Source organism: Puccinia triticina, chromosome 14A (assembly GCF_026914185.1).
Source record: "Puccinia triticina chromosome 14A, complete sequence".
Lineage (NCBI taxonomy): Eukaryota > Fungi > Basidiomycota > Pucciniomycetes > Pucciniales > Pucciniaceae > Puccinia > Puccinia triticina.
In genome coordinates, this window is record NC_070571.1 from 4,718,027 (window position 1) to 4,744,412 (window position 26,386).

At 48.0% G+C, this 26,386-nt stretch overlaps 3 protein-coding genes across 3 annotated transcripts; 1 reads left to right on the forward strand and 2 right to left on the reverse strand.

Moving 5' to 3' along the window:
* Positions 1 to 1,768: 1,768 nt before the first annotated feature.
* On the reverse strand, positions 1,769 to 3,381 carry PtA15_14A423 (uncharacterized protein; the record flags this gene model as incomplete). Its single annotated transcript, XM_053163138.1, has 4 exons — positions 1,769 to 2,739; positions 2,986 to 3,051; positions 3,113 to 3,268; positions 3,339 to 3,381. 4 exons carry the CDS (start codon positions 3,379 to 3,381, stop codon positions 1,769 to 1,771), a joined length of 1,236 nt encoding a protein of 411 aa, XP_053027094.1.
* Positions 3,382 to 10,065: 6,684 nt separating this feature from the next.
* PtA15_14A424 (uncharacterized protein) lies at positions 10,066 to 10,897 on the forward strand (the record flags this gene model as incomplete). The annotated part of the gene is made up of 2 exons (XM_053163139.1): positions 10,066 to 10,522; positions 10,593 to 10,897. The coding sequence occupies 2 exons, from the start codon at positions 10,066 to 10,068 to the stop codon at positions 10,895 to 10,897; spliced, it is 762 nt and encodes a 253-aa protein (XP_053027095.1).
* Positions 10,898 to 11,537: 640 nt separating this feature from the next.
* PtA15_14A425 (uncharacterized protein) lies at positions 11,538 to 12,992 on the reverse strand (the record flags this gene model as incomplete). The annotated part of the gene is made up of 5 exons (XM_053163140.1): positions 11,538 to 11,807; positions 11,893 to 12,102; positions 12,175 to 12,309; positions 12,400 to 12,535; positions 12,613 to 12,992. 5 exons carry the CDS (start codon positions 12,990 to 12,992, stop codon positions 11,538 to 11,540), a joined length of 1,131 nt encoding a protein of 376 aa, XP_053027096.1.
* Between the last annotated feature and the right edge of the window lie 13,394 nt (positions 12,993 to 26,386).

Here is a 26,386-nt window from a genome sequence, read left to right on the forward strand (position 1 = left end):
GCTTCGCGCACTGCGAAAAGCTCTTCGCGCACTGTGCAGTGCGCGAAGTTTGCAAACACTTCGCGCACTGCGCGTGAAGGGCGCAACTTTTTCAAATTATTTTTTGACCAATCAATAGAAAAGCTTATTATTGTCCTCTGTGAATTTATTTGGAGTTTTTTGAAGCTTCCTTGTATGCTTAAAAATCCCACCAATAAAAAAAACAAGTACAGCCATTTGGGGACCTGGAATTCATATTCCCACCAGTCAAAAAATCCAAATAATTTAGTGAATAATGATACATATGAATTCAAACTTTTTAGAATTTTTTGGCCACTTTGTGCAAGAATAAGGCTTTCAAAAATTAGGAAAGTTCACCACTTACTGGCGCATTTTGGCATATCTTGAGAAACAGTTACTGGTTTTTGAAAGCCTTGTCCTTGTACAAAGTGGCCAAAAATTTCTAAAACTTTCAAATACATGTTTAATATGATTCAATAAATTAATTGGATTTTTTGGCCTGTGGGAATATGAATTCCAGGTCCCCAAATGGCTGTACTTGTTTTTTTTATTGGTGGGATTTTTAAGCATACAAGGAAGCTTCAAAAAACTCCAAATAAATTCACAGAGGACAATAATAAGCTTGTCTATTGATTGGTCAAAAAATAATTTGAAAAAGTTGCGCCCTTCACGCGCAGTGCGCGAAGTGTTTGCAAACTTCGCGCACTGCACAGTGCGCGAAGAGCTTTTTGCAGTGCGCGAAGTAAGTCCGTAATTTTATGCATGCATAAATCATAAAATCATAAAAATATTTTAGTGAGCAAATTTTGTATTACATAATCAGACAGTCATATCCCCTGCAAAAAATATTTTATGATTTTATGATTTACTAGAGGCCAAAGCGGCTGCGCCGCTGCAGCAATGAGATTCACCTTTTTAATTTTTCTTATTTGTAGGTTTTGCTCTTATAAATTTTCAGCGGTGAAATAGCATATCCAAAATTATCCAAAAGAGAATGCTTGTAAGAAATATACACCAGGATAATACTCCTCCAATTCCAGAAAACCAACCAGTAACATGTTTTTTGTTGTAATTCATGAAATAATGTTTTGTTGTACTCCATGAATTGTAATAATTTGACTGGATCAACTAGAGGCCAAAGCGGCTTCGCCGCTGCAGAGCGCAGCCTCCCTTTTTCCTCAGATATTGAAAAAAGCCAAAACATGACAAGATATGTGTATTGATGTACATAACATATTCAACTGTTGTAACTCATTTTACATCTATTGTTTCACCTGCCCCCTTCTCAAAAGAAACTTTAAAGAAAGAATGACACACACTTCAGATCAATGAAACTGGAGGACTTCCCATGAATCTGGGATTCCAGATTTTTTCACATTTTGCAGGGAAATCTAGGGAAACCTAGGACCTAGAGTCCCAATGCCCAGATTTTTATGTAAAATCTGAAAAAATATGAGTTTCCAGATCAAAAGGAAGTCCTCCACTGACTTGGCATCAGCTCCATCCCTCAAGTTTTGCACAGTGTGACATCAATTGTTTCTAGTTGTAGTACTTCGCAACCTGTGATAGTTATTCATTTTTGCGGGCAATGAATAATTACATATGTGGAACAGTATTTCTGATGCATTTGGCATATGACAAAACACTTGCATTCAGTACAATATGGTGATTAACACCCATACACTTTGTTGAATTTTCATGGTACACTCCAAAATCACAGCCTTCATTCCCTTCAGCATCTACAACAAGGAAACAGAGGAGGGGGGGACTAACTTGTCCAATCATGATACAAGTCGTCGGCCAGATCAAAGATTGCGATGGGGTGATTGTTCAAAGATATTTGGATTCGTTGGCACAAGGAGAAGTCGTTGTTGTCAAGCTTGGGGAGATAGAGTGTCACAAGCATTGCGAAGTTCATCACTCCCACCGAGACAGCAACAAAGGCCGTGCTGTCCTCAAAACAGGGACAATCGTCTACCGGTTGTGGATGGGCAGCCGTGAGGATCAGACCGCAGACAATCAAAACGAGGGGGACTGATGCTTGCGTGCTTGTTGCCCATCGTTCAACAACTTCACCAAAGACTTGATGGATCGTCCATGCAAAAACACCTATCGTCCAGCCGCAGGCCACATCCTGGATCAAATGCATCCTGCAGTATACTCTCCCAAAGACCAACAAGAATCCATAGAGGATCAGGCCAAGAAAGAGCGTCAACTTCTGGACGATCGATTGGACATGAAGGGCGTATTGGAGTCCCATGAGAAACGTGGATGCAGAAATGGCAGAATGACTGAACGGGAACCCGTATTTGGAGGCGCAATTGCTGATAGCGAGTCTTTGGATCGGGAGCAAATAGGGGCAAGGAATACAGAACAGATCCTTGAGGATCCCAGTGAAGTAGACGGACATGCCAAGGATATATACTGGGGAGCGTTTGAAGTGGTGGTTGCCAAGCCAGAAGATCAGGGGTAAGGCGAGGATGAAGAACTGGTGAGAGCCAAGCCACAAGGAATGGACCATCAGTCGATCAAGCGGGCCGGAGAGGTAGCTACACTGGATTGACTCTAGAATTGTCATCTCCTTGTTCAGTGTCACTAACAATGCCGACCGGATCTTGAACCGCCAGGGTGACAACTGAGAACGGTAGATGTGATCTGGCTGGAGGCTGACTGGGCCCGATGAGCTCGGTGCACTGCTGACATGGCCGGGTTGGCTGCGGAGCTTGGTGGATGATGATACTGAAGAAGAGTGATTGCCGGGGGATGGGCTGAGTGGACTGAGTGGGTTGTTAATTTAGATGAGTCGCAATGATCTCGAATGATGCCAAAAATGATGCACTCAAAAAAAAAAATGATTAGGTACGCGGCTCAACTGATGAGTGTGATTGCTTGAGGCCGTCTTTAGACAAATCTGTCCGTTTCAATTCATCACCAGTAGCTAATTATTCCTGGAAAAAAAAAACAGAGAAGGAGAAATCAACCAACGGTCATCGAACCAAGCTCCGAGAGCAGTCAGGACATCGGCGTCCGGCATGGCCAAGTTAGCATAGGCTGAGCCATGCATACCGAGCATGTGTAACGGGCTGTGTAGATTGGTAGCAGGGGGGCTTACTTACACCACCCGGGTTGGCTTGAAAACGCGCCTCCGCCGGCGCCAGCAAGTCAAGCAAGAACTCGTCCTTCAGGGGCTCTGGGATTGTCGGGCGTCTGTCCTCTTTGTAGCGCATACGGGCTTTGGCGAAGGGGAAGGTGGTCACAGTCGCTGCGCCTGGCTATTTTTTACAAAGTAGGGCAGTGGGTCAGCATAAGCGCGTAGTGGTGTGGTAAACGCCACCGACCAGTGTTGGCAGGATTCCGCGGAGTGACGAGTGGCGCGGTCATGGAAACAATACGGTATAGAGGTGCGTTGCGTCAAGAGGGTGGGCAGGGGTTTGCCTTGGCGGTGGTTTTGGTAATCAACAACAGGGCAATTGTGTGGCTGGCGGTTTTGCATGTTGAGAGCTGGAAAGGTAGGATCGTGGGCAGGAGACGGTGGCGGTACCGAGGCGGAGACGGTTGGCAAGGGTACAAGTCAAGCCACGGGGGTAGGAGTGACTGAGGCGGAGTTGCAGAGTAGGTTGGTTGAGTTGATTGCCACAAGGTATAAAGGGGGGGGGGGGTCGGGACGTTCTATTGATACGCAGGGGATTCGGTTTTGTTCCGCCCCCTCCCTGGGAGCCACCTAGCTGCTTAGTTAGGCCCTCCCTGGCTAGTTTAACAACCGGCCCTCTTTTGCTTGTTGCTCCGGCACAGCTGGAGGGTCATCCATAGGGCCTTTGGGTCTTTGGGGATTTTTCAACGTCTGATACCTTGTGTAATAGATTTAATTATTTTTTGACAATTGTATAGGCCAAAACTTACATCCAAATGTCCAGGATTGTGTGGATTTAAGATAGTTGGATCAGCATCCTATCATGTATAGTGATTATTGTAACATTATTTTCTTTTTTTTTGCCACATTCTCTTTCACAGCTTGAGAGCTTCAGACACTGCAAGAAAAAGTTGCGCAACTGCAAGCAGTTGACATGCAAGAGCGCTGGGGACAGTTGCTGTGCTACTCAAGCCTTTTTGAAGCTTGTGTTGACCAAGCTTCAATGCACAGTCACTGTGCATGATGCACAGTGACTGGGCAACAAAATACTGTTGAGTGCTTGAGTGGAGTTAGAACAAGGGCTACACAGAAGCATCTCGCATGTCAACTGCCGTCAGTTGTGTGAGTTTTCTTGTAGTGAGATCCACTCAATTTGAAATAAGCTCACTGATTTACCTAGATAGCAGTTCAAAAACCAAAGACAAGAACAAAGCCATTTTCCTTGCGGACACCAACTGTTGCTTTTCCCCTGAGATCCAAAAATAATGGGAAAATAAATCTCAACAGATTGGATAACAGATTTCATATATTCTGCTTTGTTTTCAACAAGAAAACCAGGAGATAGACATCCTACTTTGTGTTTGAACATTAATCATGAAGAAGAGATATAAAGAAATATGCATCCAAGTTCAAACAAGCATATTCCACTGCTCCAAATACTCCTTACCCTTGGTATCCCAAGCTTGGTTTCTAGCTGGTTTTAGAATTGCTTTTGTACCTTGTTTTCCAAACTTCTTCTGAAGCTCAATGGTTTCCAAAGTCAAGCTTTGAATTTATTAGTGATTGGCCCTCTTTCAGAACTCCCACTATTATTTTCAACAAGATGAGAATAACATACATCAAGGAGATGCTTTATGCATTTTTTGCACAAAGCTGTGGTATGGTCAGTGGAAATTGAATACAGAAATACAAAGAAGTGTATTCATCATGGAGAATGCACCCTTAGTTCCATAGATAACACTCCTGAAATATGCACCGATAGTGTTTTGGTCAAGACTCCTATCTGCATAAGGAATCACAAATTTGGATGATATTTCCACAATTGATAAGTCAAGAGTAAAATGGGCACAACAGTAAATGGTTATGCATAGGAAAGAATTATAGGACTCCTATGAATGACATGCTCACTTAAAAACACAGATCAAGTAACTGGAAGTAAACATGTTCATCATGAAAACTGTTTAAAATGAAGATAAAAAGTGTGCAGATAAGGATAAATCCTACCCTTAGTATTTGTCTTGCAATGGAGGAAGAGAAACTGCTCCCTCTGAGCTTGCTGGGATCCTCTATTATCATTTGGTCTCACTCTACACTCTCTTGGCGCAAATAGTGTTGTTTATTAGCATGTATTTGATATTCCCAATGGAGGCTATGCCACAAGTGGCAAGGCTATTCTTGACAAAAATATTGAACCAATTAACTTTTGATTATAATCTGAAAGCCAAAATTCAAATTAAAAATGATTGATCAACCTTTGATTCTTATTTGCTGCTTATTATGATCATTGACAGTTCCACCCATATATTCATGGATGAGTCAATAGGATTGTGGTACAAACAAGTACAGGGGACACAAGTACATGAGGAGGGCTGTAATTAGTAAAACCCAAGGATAGGAAAATATAAAGAAAGAGACAGACGTACATCTATGTGTCTGTATTTTTGTTATATACCCAGTCAAAAATCAACAAAACAAGATAGACCAGAATAGTCAGGTTTCCAAGTTCTGACAAAGTTATTGCCTGGAGGAAGCTAAAGCTCATTGCCTCCCACGGTGAGTAGAAGATGCTGGTTGCTAGCGCGAGAAGCAAGATTGAAAGAAGAGACAACGGCGACTGGGTGGGCAGCAAGACAGCAGACTTGGAGGACGCAGAGCTGATGAGCTTGTGGATAGATAAGTGTGATTCAGCCAGCTCTTGCCACGCCTTAAAAGCCGTTCTCCCACCTCAAACGCCGTCACCTCTTTCTCTCCCACTCACATTCAAGCCGATTGCCTCGGCCCACCGTGCAGGAATCTCCCAGCTTGACTGCGACATTGAGTGTAGTTTGCTTAGGGAGGTCGCGGAGGAGGAGCGACGCAAGGATGTGGCAGGGGTGGAGTGGGACCAGGAAGAATACAAGAAGTTAGAACATGCACGCAAGGGGAGGGGATCTTGTGTAGCAAGTGAGCTTGCTGGCATGGCCAGGGAGACGGGCAGGATTCAGATCGGCTTCAGCATATGATTGGTTGCGGGTAACTGGCCAGCGTTGGCTGAGGTCTGGCGCATCAACACCTTTGAGGTGCGCCATTGGCTGAGCCCCCAAATGCTACCCTCCTTCTGAACTTCAGCCAATCGATGGGGTTGAGGCAGTTGGAGAGGACAAGGGGGCAACAAACAGGTCGTATGTGTCAAGCGGAGCTGGCTCTGGGTCTTGGCCACCTACCCTTGATGACCGGTACCGGCCATTGAGCAAGTGCACACATAGATCCATTTGATTGCTGGTCAGACCTCAACCTCTCAATGACCACTCAGACTGGTTGTCAGGAGGTTTCTTCCTCTCGGCAACTGGTCTTATTGGTCATTGAGATTTTTTCCTCTTGATGACCCATTTGGCTGGTCAGCGAGGGAATTTACACATCTCAATGACCCATTGGGCTGGCCATTGAGGGGATTACACATCTTGATGACCCTAACCGGTCAGGTCCAGGGTCATCGAGAGGAATACACCTCTCAACCTGGCCTGTACACACTTGTGCACAGGTCAGTATTGTGTCTGCCCAGCAGGGCTCTGGCAACACAGGTGGTGTGATTCCAAAGGGTGTGGCATGCAGCTGGTGGGCTAGGTCGGATACTTAAACAGCATGGATGAAGGTACTTGTCCCCCCAGGGGATCCGGTTTCGTCCCACCCCCTCCCCAAAGGCTCCCTACTCACTTGAGTAGGCCCCTTCTTGATTTCACAAAACAAAAAAAAAATCAAACTTAATTAACAAAATTAGCAAAACTCAAACACACCAAAAAATTTCAACTCTTGAAAAAAAAACAAAAAAATTAAAATCAAACAAAACAAAAACTTTGAAATCAAATAAAACCAAAAAATTCACACTCAAACAAAATACAAACTTTCAACTACAACAAAAACATTTAAAAAACACAAATTTGAAACCTTTTATTCTTTTTTGCCCGCAATTTCAATAAAATGCAGCATGAAACCATGAAGTCAGTTTCTGTGAAACTGTGGTTTTAATAAACTTGGATTAAAAACAGATAATTGCGTGGATACGACTTTTTTTTTGTAAGAAGGCATGATTGCAGGGGAGACAATAATTTGGGCAAAGCCAATCAATACACCCCAGCAGCCTTACAGTGTCCTGTCCCCGGTCGCCTCCTTTTATGCCTTTCCAAAATGCGCTCAGCCAGACGGTGTGTCATTGCATGCACACAATGATTACACCGCTTGCTCAAGACTTTTCACGGTCATTTTACTTTCCCGCCTGTTGCTTTTCTACCTGCACCAATTGCAAACTGTGAAATTAAATACAGCTATTTATTAAAAAGCCTTTGCTGGTTGCATTTTTGTCAGTTGCCTTTTAAATTGTTCATACTCCTACCCAAAACTGCCAAACTCTCTTTGCAGCCAGTTTTCCTTCTTCTAAAAACGTCCATCCATATGTTTATCTGCTTGACCGCTGTTCCATCGTTTCCGTTCTCATGAAGACAACTTGCCTGACTCACTTGATCCCGTTCCCACCATTTTGCTCACCTCCTTTATCCAGCGCGGTACTTGTACCTTTTCCAGCACACACTCCGTCCCTACCCCATATTGCCTATTTGCACACATAAAATACCCCTCACATCCTTGTCCCAGCACAGTACCAAGCCTTGTCTTTCACCTAAACCTATGCTTGTTGACCGGTACCCGGTCAGCTGTTTCAAATGCTTACGTGTCAAACTCACATTTCTTTTTCCGGGCCCTCAACCAATTGCATAAGTCATTTTGCTTTCTTTTCATCTTTCCTTTCTGCTGGATCACGGGATGAGGCGGTATATGCAACCTTTCCAACGGGCTCAGATTTCAAATTGTTACCAACTTTGGTGGTTGAGACAGAGCGCATTGCCTGTAACTGTTTTGTGTTGAAGGTACTTACCTCAAACCACCCATCTTGAATCACTCCACCGTCCTCTGAGTCAGTTACCGCTACTTTATTTCTGTTCACAGGACATAGTATATTGAACCAATCCCAAGTTGCTATTCTCTTCCCCCCTAACTGATTCTAGCACCTCTTCACACAATTTGCTGGTGGCCATCTTGCGTTTCCAAGCCTTAACCAGCTTGATTACAAACCTAGCTATCAATAGTTGACCCAAATTCAATGCCTCGCAACATGCCTGGAATTGTGACAAAGTCACTGTCTCAGAATAACAAGCAATATATTATGCAGGACTTTGGCCACGAAATTCCGTACTCGGTAGGTCAGTGTGATGATCCATGTCTGAGACGTCAGTCTTTGCACTGGACTCTCAAACGGAACCTCGCCAATTGCCGGTTGGACCAAGCGCTGTATCCATCATGTTGCCAAATGGGGGCAGCTGTCCTTCCAACGGAGTATGATACAATATACCCAAAGCTTCTAAAAGATCTATTAACAGGATCAGACTCAGGTCAGCATTCTTTCTATGATGATAAAGACGTTGCGTTAGTGTTAATAGTTGTTTTCCCACAGAGTCAATTGCCTTTCAGCAGGGCATTTGGAACTATAATAACACACTGTCATTTACCTCTCTTGGAGCGCAAGTGGACCGTTCTACTCAGGGGCCGCTAGGTATTTTCAGCGTCCGAGTAAAGGGAGCTTTGTATCATAATATGCGCTTGGTCCGGCCACCCAGTCGTAAACAGGCTGGCTTTGCCCAAATATATGTTGTGGGCAGCGGAGATGAGGGTCCAGAAGTCAGGATCAATGCTTGATGTTGGTCTCATGTTAAGCTGAAATGCACATACTTTACTACAGTTCTCAAGCTTTATTGACACCGTTGAACGTCAACATCGATTCAATTAATTCCCTATGCCTCAACCGGCTTCTGGTGTCTTGTGGTCCAAGCTATTGATCAAGTTCTCAGCAACACCAACAAGACAGTGGGTACGGAAATTTTGGGCAAAATTGTATTGCCTGGCTTTCCTCTGCCTTTCCTCCGCTTGAAGGAAGGCATGCCGGTCATTTGCCTCCGGAACCTGACGATAGGTACAGGCTTATGTAATGGTACTAGGTTATTAGTCACCGGTATCCAACCTCATGTTCTCAAGTGCCAGGTAATGACTGGGCCAACAGCGGGGATAGAGGTCGCTAGCCCTAAGGTTAGCATCATCCACAAACCAGATGAAGCGTTTGGAACAAAGTTTTCACAATATCAGTTCCCAATTAGCCCAGCTTTTGACAAGTGTTGACGGCCTGATGGTAGGCTTGGTGGAGGACAAGAGCAGGTCATTTGGCACTTGCAACGTTGTCAATCTAGGTGTTGTGAAAGAAGGGGTGGAGTAATTCTGTTTTGTTTTCAGAACATTTGCAGTGCGTGTAGTAGTGTTTTGTGTACTTGTATATATGCAAACGGTGTACTTCTTTGTCTTCCTGATATTGTGTGAAATGTACATTATTTGACGTGTGCGATGTAGTGTGGTGGTGGCACAGGTTGAGGTGCCGCATGTGCATGGGCCGCGGCGGAGCCGTGAGTTCACTAGTGCATGCATAAAATTATGCAAACCAACTTTGAACACATAAATTGTATGAATTTAGCCAAAATTCCAGATTTTACATCACCCACATTTACAGGGGGTCTCCAGGGTCCTACCACCTGGCATCCACAATTGGACTTCAACATCTTTTGGGGCCTGTTGAGAGGGCACATTCCAAAGCTAGGGATATTGGCATTGACATTAATCCTCAAGTATTTTTTATTGGTTATTTGGCTGCAACACGCGGGCAGCCCGCGGGCCGATCGGGGACAAACTGCCGCCCGCCACGACCCGCCCGTTTATTTTGCGGGCTGACAAGGGCGGCCCGAGTGCGCCTGATTGCCATGCCGTTAATGAAATTAAATTAAAAGACACAATCGATTTTTCCACATTCTCAGCGTAAAACCCACGGACGAAGACAACAGGAAATCGCAGTCCGAGGGGACGAGATGATTCGTTTAACCACAGAACTCAGCGAGCGAGTGCATGGCTTCCATCCGACGCTGAGGACGACAGTGACGGTGAGAGTGGACGAACGAGACGCCCTGGAGGAGTGTGCGGCTGGACTAGTGTACGCGGCGGTTCCGGGGACAGTGATCGTAGATCGGTACCAGCTACGGGTGCTCTACGAGGAAGGCCGACTAAGCGAGCCGACGGCGGTCCCGACCGGCCCGCTCGACTTGCTCGTCTGGGCGGACGGCGACCTCGAGGGGCCGGCCTCCCGGCCGGATCCGCCCCAGCCCGGCGGACTCTTGGTCCCATTGCCCCTCCACCTCTCCTCCGATTTCTCCATGCACATCCCCCTCCATCTGCGCTACCTGCCTCCCATCGTCAGTCCCGAAGTCCGGCCCGTTAGGGATATCCTCATCGAGCCACCCGTGCTCGTCAAGTGGTGCAACCAATCCAGTAGGTTATCTTGCCTCTTGCGTCTCTTCATACCTAGACAGATCCTCAGCAAGCGTTCGTTTTCTTCCAGCCGCCAACCCCTCGGAATCGACTCTTCCCGCGATCAGCCCGGCCACAATACGGCTCCTCAGTGAGACTTTTTCCACCCCCCATCGGCCCCTCTCAGCGCTTTCTACAGACGGCTCTTATCCCTCCACGCCTATCCGCCTGTCTGTTCCCGTCGGCGTGCAGGACGACGAACTGCTGGTCCAGATTATCACCGCCGCTACCGTCTGGCTGGCATTTGTTTGGATCTGCTCATGTCTCATGCCTAATCATAGTCCTGAAAAAACCAGCCATCCTTCAGCTGCCAGCGCACCTGGCTCACATCATTAATTCTCCTCATTTGACGGGGTTACCGGCAAGCATTCTAGATCAAGGTGTAGATATAACACGGACATAGATAAACTTACTGGATAAACCTCACGCAGTTTCCCCCTCATATTCTTATTTGTATTTGTATTGTCCCCTCCAGAAGAAGAAAAAAGCAAAATGGCATTTCGGAATCTTACCAACAAACATATACTTTCAACCTGAGCATGTGTAGCTAAACTTCATCGAGTTGTGAATCCAGTAATCATTGCTTAAGTACGAGATTGGGAGCCAGTGTAGACGAGCCAGTCTTCATGATCAGAAAGAATTTGCCATCCGCCCCCTCATGACATTATGACACGTTCAAATAGATTGATAACAAAACTCAACTGGAAGCATCCAGAGATTGAGCTTCTACATTGAATTAATATTACAAAAAAATCTAACAGGAGAAATTGATCATTCCCGTACTCGAAGTCGCGCTGGTAGTTTGTTTTACGAGGGTATGTCTGGCCTGAATAAGGAAATTGCGAGTAATAGAGACACCTTAATACGATTAAAACATCTGAGTCACAAGAAACAAGTAAACGTGGAGGCTACTGACGGATGAAACAAGGGAGAAAGGGGTGGGTATCAAGTTGAGGGAAGCGTGTGAGTGTGATTTTTACGGAGTGGCCACGAGAAGGGCCAGGACCTTCTCCCTAAACTCGGGTTTCAAGAACCCGTCTAACTCCTGGTTGGCAGCGAGAGCGGAATCGTCGGAGCCATCGATGTCCATCGGCTGATGGTCCAGCTTGGACAGACGCGAGATTTCCAAGGAGGCCTCGTAGGTTCTGATGATCGACGAGTCGGAGATTGGCATCGAACAGGTCGACAGAAGATTGATCGCTCCAGCCAATCGGGCTATGTTTGCCCGGGTTTTAGTCGTGATTGGCTATATGTGTATGCGGTGAAATATCGTCAGAGGGAACATTAATTTCACATGGTGGGCGGTCGTTGGAAAGTCCAGAAACGCTGACCTCGTTGACGTCAGAGTACATGTTGTCCGCTTCGGCTTCGAAGCCCTCCTTGAGCGACTCGTCATGTTCTGAGTCGGCCCGTTGTTGGGCAATCCAAATCCAACCATTCACTCCGATAATTAGATCGATCCCGATCGGCAAGATGTGGAAATGCGACTTGAGTCGCAAGATTAGTTGCGAAGGAACTTTGAGTAGCATTCCGTTTCGTAGCTATTCTCGTCCACACGAGCCACGTTAACGCGAGCTCGTTTAAAGCTTAAATACCAGGCGCTTCTTGCTCACCTTTCCATACTTCCTCGAGCGTGTGTGTAAGCTCATCGATCCATCTCCAAAAAAACCTTGCACTTCTGCTACCAATAGATCACCCTCTTGGAAGAAGTATCTCATCTGAAGCTCGTCGGATTCCAACTTTCTTCGCTACATTCCCATCGACACGACACCAAAAGGAATGAGTGATTGAACTCAGTTGAATGATCGACAAGTTCCAATCCAACATGCTGAACTGACCTGGACTCCACCCGGCAGATTGACAGATCCCAACATAAGTACCGCGTGTTGACGACCGCCGGCCTCAACTTTCCATCGTTTTGCTTGAACTTCGGTGATCCTTCCGATGACCAGATCGCCGACCTCGGGACGGTATCTAAATAAGGGGAAGGGTTGATCTAAGATGAAGGATGGGATGGGGTGACGGGAAAGCATTCTAGAGAACCCACCTACCGGCCGCTGAGTGGACTGACGGTGATGAGCTTGTTGATGCGCTCGACCGTGCCAGCAAGGCTACTCCGGATGAGCCCCTCCGAGGGCTGCGTCTCTCCTTCGATATCCCCGGCGTCCTGCTCGTCCTCCGTCTGGTTTTCGATGAACGTCCCGTGCCCCCTCATCCAGTACTTCGACGAGGCGATCATCTCGCCCGGCACGACCAGGACCGGCTGGTCGAACGACGATCCGGAGCCTTGGATCGGCATCTCCTTCGGTTGGGGTGGGTCTCGGGTGATGGTGAAAATCGAATGGGCCGTCATGGTTCGTGTTGGATTTTTCGTGGTCGATGTGCCCTCCCACCAACCACCACCGAGTCTTTCAATCTCCGCCGGATGCATGCCAAATTGAATAGTTACACCCTCTGCAACTCAACTGAAATTCCAATCCTAATTCAACCAAGTGGACAGCACCAAGCCTCAGCCAGCTTGATTTTCCATTCTGGATATACTGTGAGGAGAACAGCTCCCTGTGCAATCAAGCCAACAATTTTGAACAATGTTATGGTAAGTCATTTGAGTGTCCAATGTTTCCTCTACTGTTTGATTCTACACTTTCCAAAAGATGATACTCAAATGGAAAATGAAAGCCATATGCACTCCTTGCTCCTGTCTGGCTAGTGTCTAGTCAATCCAGAATGCCATCAGACATGTAATCCTGTTATCCACCAGTCATATAGTTGTTGGGAGGAAGACAAGTGTTTTGTCTGAGTGTGTGGTCTTTGATTATTAGATTGAGGGCTGGGCTGGGGCTTTGGTGTGTCTTGTGGACATGATAAAGTTTGAGAGTCTTGCACTCCAAACAAAAACAAAACTTGATCTAATCTGATTCATGATTTTCCTCCTTCTATCACTCATGAATTTCTCAAAGACATCTTTGCTGACTTCTGACGTCACCAAAACCTGTGTATAAGAAACAGTGAGACTTGCCCCACCAGACCACTCAAAGAGTCAATCCAACCTGTCCTCGGGACCATCAGAGCCCAAGAGATTGATTGGTGTCCAAACCGCCTGTTAGAATGTTGGACAATATTATGTGTTTCATCTACATGTACATAGCTTGCTAAACATAACCTTGTGATACTGGCATACACAACCCTATCTGTTGTGTACTGGTATAGATAGCCACATGCCCTGGCTCCCTTCTCTCTCCTTATCAAGATTGGAGACTGATTGTGTGTGGTTAGTTTACTCACTGGGTTGTCATTGTACAGGTTAGTCTTAGTATGCAATTCTATCAAGATTGGTGATGAATTGCGTGTGGTTAGTTTACTCACTGGGCTGCCATCTTGCAGACTCCATACCGCCAGAGGAATGGAGTGCCTCTCTGATGTGGCTGACCCAAGGGAAGGGCTGTGGTAGCTTGTAGCCAGGTTGGTGCTCAGGGAATGCTGGGCTGTGGCAGGGGCAAGCCACTCATCCCCAACAAGGACCAAGTTAGACTGTAAAACTGGTGGTTTACTCCAACTCAACTTTGGCAACACAATACAATCTGCAGAACACCACTGCAGCCAGTGCAAGACCTTGGGGGCGGGTAGTCAGCAAAGACAAGGTGGTCTTGAAGATGATGCTGCAGCACATGACTTGGCCCAAAGCCATCAAGGACTGTATCAATGGCCTCTACAGGATTGTGCCACTTCTGGGGGCTCATCTCCATGAGATGGAGAAGGAGTAGCTACTCAAGTGGCAATTCATCATACCAATAAAATGAGATATTTGCAAAGGGGAACAACATTATGTTCTCTCCTTGGCGGAGTTTGTTTTGCAAGCGCTGGCCAGCCTGACCTCCCAACTGACAATCAAGGTCAGAAAAAAGCAAATGCTGGACAGGCTGTCAGTGCTGCAATATTATTTCCCTTTTACCTCTGTAGCGGTTGGTGGCTAACGCGGCTGTCTCCTCAGGCAAGGGCCCAGCAGGACGCTCTGGTGGAGTTATGGCACTGATGACACGCAATTGGCCCTGGAACGCTCCCAGGCCTGGGTGGCAGTCAATGTAAGCTGGGAATTGTGGATGTGGAGCCTCATGGGCTGGGCTAGGCCATACTGACCGGGTTGACCTTTGCTCCCATCCAACAGCCACTGGCCAATGTCAATGAACAAGAGCGCATCCGCATTGCGGCTGATCTCCATGTCTACATCACTAGGAAGTATGGCATCAACACCAAGTCAATGAGAATCAAGGACCCAAAAAACCCAGGCTGCTCAATCCGCATGACTCATGACGCGTTGACCAAGTGGAGTTGCTGTATGCTTCATAAAATCCCTGGGATCAACCAGGACAACCCCCCTGACATCCCTGAATTTGTGAAAGATAAGTGTCCTGTGTTTACAGCCATTCTCAAAAAGCTTGCGGGCTTGAGGCCGAAAAAAGATTTTTTTTATTTCAGCCACAGGCCTGTACAGCTTCACTGTACAGGCAGTCAAAATCTCTTTGGGCGGCTGTTTGGCTCAATGAGGGTGCCGGGCTGGCCACAGGGCAGGGGAGGGGGATGCGGCAAAGGGTCCGATGAGTGTAAAATTGGTCCAGGATCCCAATGGTCCAACCCTTGAGGCCCCAAAGTTAAAAACAAAGAAAGTAGTGATTTTCTTACAATCACATTACTATATGCAGCCTGTCATACAAGGGCTATACAGGCTTTGAGGCTGAAAATAGCAGTTCAAAATTTGGGCCTACCCAACCGCAAGCTTTTTGAGAATGGCTGTACCTTGCTGAGCTGGCCGTTAAATAAGATGGGCGCCTCAGCAAGCACAAGTCTGCTGAGGATCCTGGCAAGCGCAGCCAGAGGATATTCATAAAAATGTATGAATGTTTAAAGCCACTTTGGCTCACAATCAAACATGATAAATGGATTCTGAAAAGATGGGCACATGTAGGCTTAAAGGGAGAATAATGTACTGCTAATTTCTCCTCAAAATGTAGTAAATGTTGGCAAGAAAAGCCAAAAATGTCTTTTAAAAATGTATTAATCCCACAATTTTTGAATTGATTTTCATGAGTACCCTCTGGCTGTGCTTGCCAGGGTCCTGTCTGCTGCCTCCCCTGCAAAATTGCAAGCTGCCCGTGCGTCAGAAACCCCGGGCCAGGCAACGTCTCACTCAAAGACGGCCACCCATCCAGGCACCCCCGCCCAAACGGTGTCAGCGTCATTGTCTGCTGCTCCGCCCGTGGGGCCAAAAACCAAGAAGGCAGGCCTAGTGTTTACTCCGGTGCGAGTCTTGTTTGCAGGCCTTTAGGTCCCTGCCTTGGAGTCAAAGTCAGCGGCTGGCATGCCTTCCCCTGGTGCTCAATTGCTAATCCGCGCAGATTCCCTTGCACGTGCGGAGTCCCTGGCCAAGCGGTCCCTTGGCACCAGTGCGGGGCCTGCCCGGCGCTATGACTTGACTGGATTGGTGGACCTTGGGGGCTATTCTGAGGATCAGGAGATGACCTGTTTGGAATCCAAGTACCCTGCTGGAGTCTCTGCCACCCATTCAGTCCCATCAAATACTTCTACCCGTCTAACTTGTGATGCAAGCTCAGATTTCAAAGTCATGCAGCCCTCAGATATTGACCCTGGTATTCATTGGTTCCCCGCTTGCAAAATCCCCTGCAGCCCTGCCGCGGAAGATACAGCACAGACTGTCAGTTGGCTCACCTTTGGGCGAGATTGTTTGCCACCAAGGTTTGCACGCACTTGCAAGATCCTGACTCCCAGATCGCCCTCCTCCAGTTCCTGGATCAGCATGACCACTCCGACTGAATGATGCCGGCTGCTCTCTAGGGATGGAGGAATTCCTCCAAAAGTGCAACATCTCAAATGACAACCCACTCCCGCGGGGGTTAATCAAGCTGCACCACATCAGTTGCTGGGATCTTTTCCTGGACACAACGTCAAATGCCCTTGAGAAGCTCAACTTCCCCCCCCCCCCCCCCCGCTGGCATTGCAATTGATGAAGGGAGCAAGATGGTTGATCCCAACTCACACACTACCTCCTCATGACGCCGTGGAACAGCCACTAAGCAGGAAAGACGTTGATAAGTTGGCCCCTCCAGGCAATCCACCATCAACTGAGGCCCCGGAGCATCCTAGCATCTTTGTGCGCGCGGTCCCAACCCCGCCAGAACACCCAGCTGGCTCTCCTCTTCCTGAACTGAGCCCACAAGTTCTATCACCCCATTGGTGCACAATTTCATCTCTAAACCAGCTGGGGATGATGGGATGACCAACAACTCCAAGGATGATTCAGAGGCCTTGCCTTTGGCTGTGTTGCGCTCCAAGGTTGCTCCCACCCAGGAGATGTGAGCAAATTTCCTGGCAAATTGGTGCAATTGCTGTGGTAAGTAGCACCATGCGTGCATTTTCTTCTTTCACGTACTTCCTACAGCCATGTTAGAAAAGCTTGCTTTTGGGCAGGCCCAACTTTTGGGCTGCTGATTTCAGCCTCAAAGCCTGTATGGCTCCTGTATTTCAGGAATGCCATTGGAAGAAAAAACCTAGTTTCCACTTTGGGGCCTTGAGGGCCCCACCATTGGATTCCTGGAGCAATTTTACTTTGATCTGGCCCTTTGCCGCCCCTGCCTCCCTCGCCCCTTGCACGACCCGGCACCCATGTCAAGCGAAGCCGGCTGCCCAAACGGGTTTTGTCTGCCTGTACAGTGAAGCTGTATAGGCCTGTGGCTGAAATGCTGAAATCGTTTCAGCCACACAAGCCGGCAAGCTTTTCTAACATGGCTGTAATATGGCACTTTGTCCCTAGTTGTAGCTCACTCGAGTGAGGCCAAGACATTTTATGCAATTCATCATCAAGTTCTGGTTGACTCAAACATTCAATTGCCACTGGCATGTCTCTGCCAGCGGCCATTCCATGGTAATCATTCACTGGATAGTCCCTAAGAACCCATGTCCAAAATCCTGCGACCTGAGCATCTATCATGGTCTTGTAGATCCAACTGGGAGATCCACTGAGTGATTAAAATTCTGGCCAAGTCCATGCACAGTGGAGTTGCACGCCCAAGTCCACAAAAAATTCAAGAAGTCCCCATGCGTACATTGCACTCTTACGCCAAAGCCAGCAAAGTCACCAGATTGGAGGCCTGCTCAAAGTGTGTGCAGGGGCTCTCCCCCTGCTCAAAGTGTGTGCGTCTGTGATTGAATTCCGTGCAACCAGGAAATAATTTATATTGTCTTTATTTCTATGGAGGGTAACATAGAATCAACCCACTAACATAGACACATATCAGGGACCCAGCACATCTCGTCAAGATACAAAAGTGGATGAGGTGTAACACTATGCCTGATGAGTTGAAATAATATAGTTGAGGGAGGAGCCACCAGGAAGTACCTGAGTTCAATCACTGCCTGAGTAACCAGTTCCAAAGAAGATTCCTCTCATCAATCCCGGAGTGACAATTGTTGGCAAAAAGTCCTTGATTATCTCTGCATCCGCGTGGGTTCCAGTGAGAATCTGCGCTTGCTTCAATTGCAACTTGAGGACAGAGAATACCTTTTTGATTGGGTTGAAGTCGGGAGAGTAGGTTGGAAGGTACATGAGTAATACCCCTGCATCTGCACAAATCTGCGCAACCCGACTGCCGTGGTGGATCCAAGCATTATCCATCACCAGAATGCTGTTTTGAACCGGGAAAGGATTCATTGCAGGCATCTGGGGGTACATACCAGATTCAGGCTATTTGGACTGCAGAAACCAAGCTGAGGGATAAGGAAGTTGGACTTACCAGTACAGTCTCAATGAAATATTCCATGTCCAGGCAACACATGGAGCCCACCTGGGCTATGGTTCCAAGCAGACCGTTCAATGACACCCCGGGCATTACAGTGACTCGGTTGGCTCAAAGCGCCTTTGGGATCCTAGTTGTGCGGCAGCCTTGCAGTGCCATCGCAGTGTTGCAAGCATGCGTGCCAAGCAAAACCCCACATTTGTCTGGTGAATTAAGACCAATTTAGACCTCAAACACATCTCACAAACCACAGAAACAGCGCGGACTCACCAAGAAACACCAAATACTCCGCAGGGAAATGGCCAATGCGGTCAGTGAATTGGAAACGGGCCGCCTTGTCTTGATTGGTGTTATAGGTTTAGGCCACCTTTTTGGTTAAGAGGAGCCAGGTTCTCAACTCCACTGAAATGGTGCTGATTGGATGGTGAGTGCTGGTAATTGCCTGGATGTCAGGGCGGGTCTCTATCGTGGCCGCGCCCTGAATCTTAACCTTAGATATATTCTAAGGTTCTCAGCTGGTCTCAGCTGTCTCAACGTCCGTCGGTACTCGACTTGGCCGTAGCACAAGGAGGAAAGCCGCGCCTCCGTCTGGAGGGGCTGGTTGAGCGTATACAACCGGAATCCGAAGGACTCGAAGAACTGGTCCTATCTAGGACAGGGAAGAGAGGAAAGGAAAAAAGACCCGACTTACCTAGTGAAACAGGGAGTCGGGTTGAGTGCGGAAGGGATGAGGATAATAAAAGAGATGGATCAAGAAAAAACCCCAATCGTTGTGTTCGGCGTTTGTGGTCAAATACAACAATAAAGTCGGGTGTGGTAACTGATCTGGGGGCTATTCCTGGTAGGAACAATCCCTGATACTTATACCCCAGCTATGCTGGGTTAACTTGTGGTTCGATGTGCATCGGCACTCTACGATCTATCCACCTGGGAATCTTATTAGAAGATGCCCAGGTATTGCTCACTCACTCGCTCGAGGTCGGTGAGCCTAATGTCATGCTTCACTCGGGCTGGCCTGCCCACTTGGGGGCAACACCTGAGTGCGCTCTCTAGTCGGAGGGGTTGCTTGGTTGCAGGCCGCTCTCACTCGCAGCGGCCCGTAATTTGTCGCTGTCTGTGCTGTCTTGACTAGCAGACTGCTGACATTCGCCCCCCCAAAAAAGCACTGCTCTGATAGGGGTTGTGCCAGGGTTGCAACGGTTTGCGGCGCGAAATTTGCGCAGCAGTACTTCCGAGTTGGAGATAGCTTCCTGCGGCAACCACTTATCGTGATCCGCCGATAACCCCTTAAATCGTGCGTTGTTAATTGATTCGTCAAAATCAAAAACCTTCCTGCCAATAGTAAATTGACGTCTTTCCGTATTTAACAAGGATATTTTGTAATGGACTAAGTAGTCATTTCCGACAATGAAGTAGCGTGAGGTCATATTGTCCATGACTACGAAGTTCATAACCATCCTGACATCTTTCAGGACAAGTCGAATATTGACAATTCCCAAAGGGATCAGCGCCCCAGACGCACTATGGAATTTTCCAGGCTGTATTGGAAGAATGAACTTCTCCCAGCCCGGGCAAAATTGCGCAAGGTACGTTTTCCCTACCACCGAGCGCACAGCGCCGCTATCCAATAAAACAAAACACTCCTTTTTGCAGCAGGTCATCTGCACAAGGTTATTCCTGCCGCGTGTCGTGCTGACAACATCCGCGCCAGAAGATATGGCACCGATAATCGGCCCACCATCTTCTGGGTCGCTACCCTGCTCCGCGGCTGCTTCTGCCCCTTCGCCGTCATCAACCGCATTGACATTCTTAGGGCACTTACGAGCGGTGTGCCCTGTTTCCTTGCAGGTGAAACATTTAATATCGGAGGGTGGAGGTTTAGTTTTATCTAAAGCTTGACCCGTAGGTTTGGAGACAAGAGGAGGGACCACCTCCGGGGGAAAGCGCCGCCGGCCAAGCCGCGTTTTGTCACAAATATCCTCCAGCACATTAATGAAGCTACTAAGGTCGGCATCCGGCTGCTTCATCGCGTTCTTGGCAGCGTATTCCACCTTGTTATCCATAAGGTTCAAGAGCTTAAAATTCAGGGACTCCTGATCTATATTGGGTTTGAAGCACTTCAGTCGGTGATACTGCCGTGTCACCCATTGCGCTGGCTCGGACTCGCCAGTAACAAATTGATCCGCCGTGAAAGCATTCTGCTTTTTCCGTTTCCATGCGGAATGTCCAAACTTTTTACAAATCTCCTCTCTCCAGAAAGACCAGGAGTTGTTGTGGTGCGTAAGCCGCATAGTCTCATACCAAGAGAGAGCAGTGCCCGTCAGCATAGTCAGTAGCTTAAGGATAATAACCTCATCGTCTACGTGGCTATCACGATGTGCGGTGTCGATCCACTGCACAAAACGGAGGTGATCGTACTCGCCCTCGCCTGAAAAGCTAGGCCAGTCCGACTTCGCGATGGCAAGATTGAGGCGCTTTTTGAGTTCTGGGTCTACTCCGCTATCTTCGCGGCGTGCTTGCCGTGCGGGGCCCGTGGGTAGATGAGGAGGAGGATCTCGGCCAGAGTTCGCAGTTGACAAAGCCTGAACAGTACTGGTGAGCCCTGCGATCTCCTCCCTTAACCTAGCGCCCTCAGCCCGATATTGACTCATCATCCTATCAATTTTTCCATTTAAATTCAGAAAATCAATCCTCTGGCTCTCGCTTTGCTCCTCAAGCTTCTGCTCCACCTCTTCCCCAAGGGTAGACTCGCTGGCGGCATGGGTTTTCCGAAGAAGAGCACCCTGTAACTGCTTGAAACCTGCTTCCAACCTCTTCATCAGATCCCTCGCCAGATCATCCGGGAAACTGGCAGCACTTGGCTTAGCCGTTACCGGGGCAGAGAGCTTCAGGATATGACTCTCCAGCTCGAACAACCTCGCGCTGATGCCCTGCATCTCATGGATGAGTTTTGGATCACTGGGCTCGCGGCTACCCAAGTCGGAGACCGTGATATCCAACGCATTCTGTACAAACTCCTTAAGATTGCGCTCCGTTTCGGCTAACTTCTTGACAGGGGAATCAATCTTGACCCGCCCTAAAGCCTCCTCCAAGTCGTCTAACCTTGTACCCATAGTTCTGATAGTCTCGGAAATAGGGGCGACTGAAGTAGAAATAGAGGTAGATATAGAATTGCTTATAGTAGAGATACCAGCCAGAGAAAACTTTACAGCTTTAAAATTATCGGAGATGATATCTTTAAGGAGGTGAACATTATTAGAAACGGGGGTGGAGACGTCCTTATGGACAGATTTAACAAGGGAGGTGAGAGCAGAGGTGGTATGGGACAAAACCTGCCTAGAATTTCCATCAACCACCTTCTCAATCTCAGAGAACATGTGTTTCAGCATACCGCTGGCTTTGTAAAGCGTTAGTGGTGCTGATTCCCTTGATTGCGGGCCCGCGATTGATCGATCGCCTGGTAGCCCCCCTGAATAGTCCGGCTCATTCGGAACCGTTCGTCGTAGATCGACGTTCAATAGTTCCTTCTTCCCCTCATTCGACCGTTCTGGGCCGGTTGGGGTCAAACTACTTCCGGAGCCTGTTCCGCTTGGCCGTTTACCGGAGGTGCTGGCGGAGGCGCCCCTTGGCGTGCAGAGGCTGCTGGGCGGTTTTGGCCCCTTGAGCGGTTGCTTGGTGCTGGGCGGTTTTGGCCCCTCGGGCGGTTGCTTGGCGCGTTCGCTGGGTTGTTTGCTGGATGGTTTGGATGGGTTACATGAGGGTTCCAGCCCTCGGTCAGAAATAGCAGTATTTCCCGGCTGATCAGTCGTTCCAAACTGTTGTGCGTCGTGATCGCCTGGTCCCTGAGGAGTATCATGGACTCCTGGTTGTTCCCCGCTCGTGCCTCTAGGAAAGCTTGCTTGAATCGCAGGTGGGTCTGGAGAAGGAGCTCGGTTGTGGGATTCCACCCGCGGCGGGCCGCCGCCACGTTTGAACTCTCCAGGCGGGACGAGACTGGGTTTGGCGGACCTAGTTGAGGAAGAGTGGGAGCCGGTGTTACTCTTGGCTTTCTTAGGTGGAGTCATAGTAAAAAGAGAAACTAACCGCTCGGTTCAGTTACGACGATGATGGATGCGATACTGTCTGGAGATCCACCCCGGATAGTGCTGTTAAGGCGGATGGGTTCCCCGAGTAACTGTTGTTTGACAGCCGCGGTCGAGCCTCTAGCTATTGAGGTTTCCCGAGATCGTACGTCCGCAATCAACCCAGTGATGGCTGGGTGGGGCCGACGTGCCGAAGAGGCGGACAAGGCAGGATTGATTGGGTTGATCGTCGGTTGTCCTCCTTGAGCAATGACTGGGAAAAGCTGCGTAGCGAAGTTTGACAGGTCGACACTAGAAGGCAAGCACTTAGCTACACACGTAGAAACTCGGGCCTTGACTCGAGAAACTTACTACTGGTATACCGGTAGAGTTTCAAGATGGAACGCTGAGAAGTTCGACGCTGGGAAGTTCGAACTATATTGTGATCACGCAAAACGTATCTGAGAAAAAAGAAGTCACACTTTGGGTAAGTGGACAGTAGCCAAGGTTTCAGGGAAAAATTTCCCGATGAGGCCCCCAAATGTCAGGGCGGGTCTCTATCGTGGCCGCGCCCTGAATCTTAACCTTAGATATATTCTAAGGTTCTCAGCTGGTCTCAGCTGTCTCAACGTCCGTCGGTACTCGACTTGGCCGTAGCACAAGGAGGAAAGCCGCGCCTCCGTCTGGAGGGGCTGGTTGAGCGTATACAACCGGAATCCGAAGGACTCAAAGAACTGGTCCTATCTAGGACAGGGAAGAGAGGAAAGGAAAAAAGACCCGACTTACCTAGTGAAACAGGGAGTCGGGTTGAGTGCGGAAGGGATGAGGATAATAAAAGAGATGGATCAAGAAAAAACCCCAATCGTTGTGTTCGGCGTTCGTGGTCAAATACAACAATAAAGTCGGGTGTGGTAACTGATCTGGGGGCTATTCCTGGTAGGAACAATCCCTGATACTTATACCCCAGCTATGCTGGGTTAACTTGTGGTTCGATGTGCATCGGTACTCTACGATCTATCCACCTGGGAATCTTATTAGAAGATGCCCAGGTATTGCTCACTCACTCACTTGAGGTCGGTGAGCCTAATGTCATGCTTCACTCGGGCTGGCCTGCCCACTTGGGGGCAACACCTGAGTGCGCTCTCTAGTCGGAGGGGTTGCTTGGTTGCAGGCCGCTCTCACTCGCAGCGGCCCGTAATTTGTTGCTGTCTGTGCTGTCTTGACTAGCAGACTGCTGAAACTGGATGTGACTTTGAATTTCATCCAAGTATAGCGTTGGCTTGGCCTTGAGTGCCGTCAATAAAAACTTGGCCTCCTCACAAAGAAATGCTAACGGACGGCCACACTTCAGATAGAGGGCCGGATTTCTAACAACATTCTTTTTTCAGAGGTATAAATTGTTCCAATGGCTGAGGGAGTCTGGGGACACATTGTAGCCAATTGTTGCATTGATCTTGGGGAGGCGCATCCCCCCCTGGCTGAGCCTGCCCACAATTGCCTGGACCTCTGGGGCATATTTAACATACACCATGTGGGACGGAATCTGATTGGATGGGGTGACGCAGATGGCAAGCAAAAACAGCTGAATCAGCTCTTGAAGAGAAAGGCAGGGGGGGGGGAGGGGGGGGGGGGGGGGTAGTTGCAAGCAAAGGGAGAGGGGGGAGAGGGCCTCACCAGTGGCAGAATGGAAATTATTTGTGATTGGGGTTCCAGATGAGCTGGCTGGTCCGGCTGGGGGGGGAAGAGAAAACAATGGGATGAGCTCTCTGGGTTATCAGACTGCTAGGAAGAGGGGGGAGAGGGACTCACCAATGTGGGATGGGGAATTTTTGGGGGCCTTCGGCTTTCTGGATGGGCTGGCTGGAAGAAGGTTCCGGCTGGGGGGGGGGGGGGGGGAGGGGGAGAAAAAACTATTGGATCAGCTCTGCGGGTGATTGGACTGCAAGCAACCAAGGGAAGGAAGGGAAAAAGCGGGGAAAGACTCACCGGTATTGGGCAAAAATCTTTTTTGCGGGTTAGGTTCCGGTTGGGCTGGCTGGTGGATGGTTCCGGCTGGCTGGTTGAAGGTCCTGGCGGCTGGGCTGTGGGTGGGTCCGGATGAGTGGGGGGGGGGGGGCATTTTTGATGGGGAGGGGGTAGGGGGTATGGGAGAGATGGAGAGAGGGAAGAGCTTGAAAGATGAGAGGTTTTGGAAGGATACAGGGCAGGTGGCTTAAATAAAATATTTTGTTGGTTGGATTTTCAGGCTGCCGGACCCACAAGGTTTTCGGTTTTGGCTGTAATTGATACAGGAGGGAAAAAAATCAGATTTCAGCGGCGCTCCTCTGCGCTAACCCAATGGTGAAAGTGCTGCGCTACAGATAGCGCAGTGCAGCACCAAGAGTAGCACTTTTTGGCCTGGATGCGCTGCGCCAATTTATAGCGTTTTTGGGCTACACTTGCGCTTTTTGGTGAAAGCTTGTAGATCCTCTCTTTTTGTAGCCACTATTTATAGCCAGAATATAGCGCAAAAGCACTACACTTTTGCTATGCTATTTTATAGCGCTTTTGAGGCACTTTTTTTGGAGGGGGGGAAGTAGTGTTTTTTGTTTCAATGTTAGATTTTCTATTAGAGAAAAAAAGAATTGCAACACCTAATATGGAAGATAAATTCCAGTGGCTAATCATGTAAAGGAACCGTTTTGATGTTCCAGGATTCTTCTTATCTGCGGCTGATTCAAATTTGGGGTTCTGAGGTGCCCCATCAATCAGTTTATGACAGTCCTTGAAGTTGCCTCCCATCCTGAAATTTTTGCGCAGACACATCTGGCTGCTGATGCAGCACTCAATTGTTTGGACTGAAAGACTAGACAGACCTGATGAGCACCCTGTTGCTGCACCCAATAGGGTCATCATCTTTGGTGGCTGTAGCAAAATGATCAGAGGAGAAACAGATCACACTGAAGTGAAGAACAGATTAAGGGTGACGGACTGAGGAAAGGGTGAGGGATGGTGAGTGATCACACCACTGTGGGATGGATGCATTGGATGGGAGGAGCCGAGGGTATATGTATACCCGCTTGGTAGCCTGTAGCGCCTCAAAGCGCATCACAGCTTTGGCACACTTGTGCTATTGCAGCAAAATAGTGCATGTAGCGCACTCATAGCGGCAAAAAGCGTTTTCAAGCTGTGCTGCGCTATTTTAGCGCAAAAGTGCAGCATTTTTGGATGCGCTTGCACTATTCCCCCTTGGAGAAAAGCACATGTGGCTATATTTAGCTTTAGCGCAGCGGGTTACCCACTGCGCTAAAGCTTTTTGGGTCAGTCACATAGTGGGTGCCCACTGCGCTGCGCTATAATGAGCGCTTTTTGTAGCGCATAGTAGCCTTTCACCATTGGCTCACTGCTGAAAAAGCGCAAAATTGCTGTGCTATGCGCTGAAAAGTGGCAAACTTGCTGAAAAGTGGCAAATTTACCTGAAATTCTGATAATCCTCAAGAGTCTTGCCATGTTTGATCAGGATGGCTTTGATCCAATAATAGCAGAGTGACTGACGGCCCTTGTTGGTTGGATTCCACACATGATAATTATGCTTGAGATTGTATAAACAATCATTGGATAAAACATTGATGAACTCCTGAATTATTGCTTGTGGTGATGCTGGGGGACTGTGAATTAAAATCAAACAGAACATGTGTTACAGAGCTTCTCCACTCATCCAATGTACCGCATCTAGAATTGATTGGTGATGATGACAATCCAAAACCAACAAACCAAATTCATCGCAAGTCTCACAATAAGTGTTGAATACAGTCCCATTCACGGTTCTCATATGGACTGGACTCATTGCACCTCAAACATTGAGCAAGAGTAGGTGCAAATAGTATAGTTCACCTTGGTTAACAGAAGTATGATAAACCCGCCCAATTGTGTCACATTGCCGCTCCCTTGCCTTGAAATATTTATTCTTTGTCCAA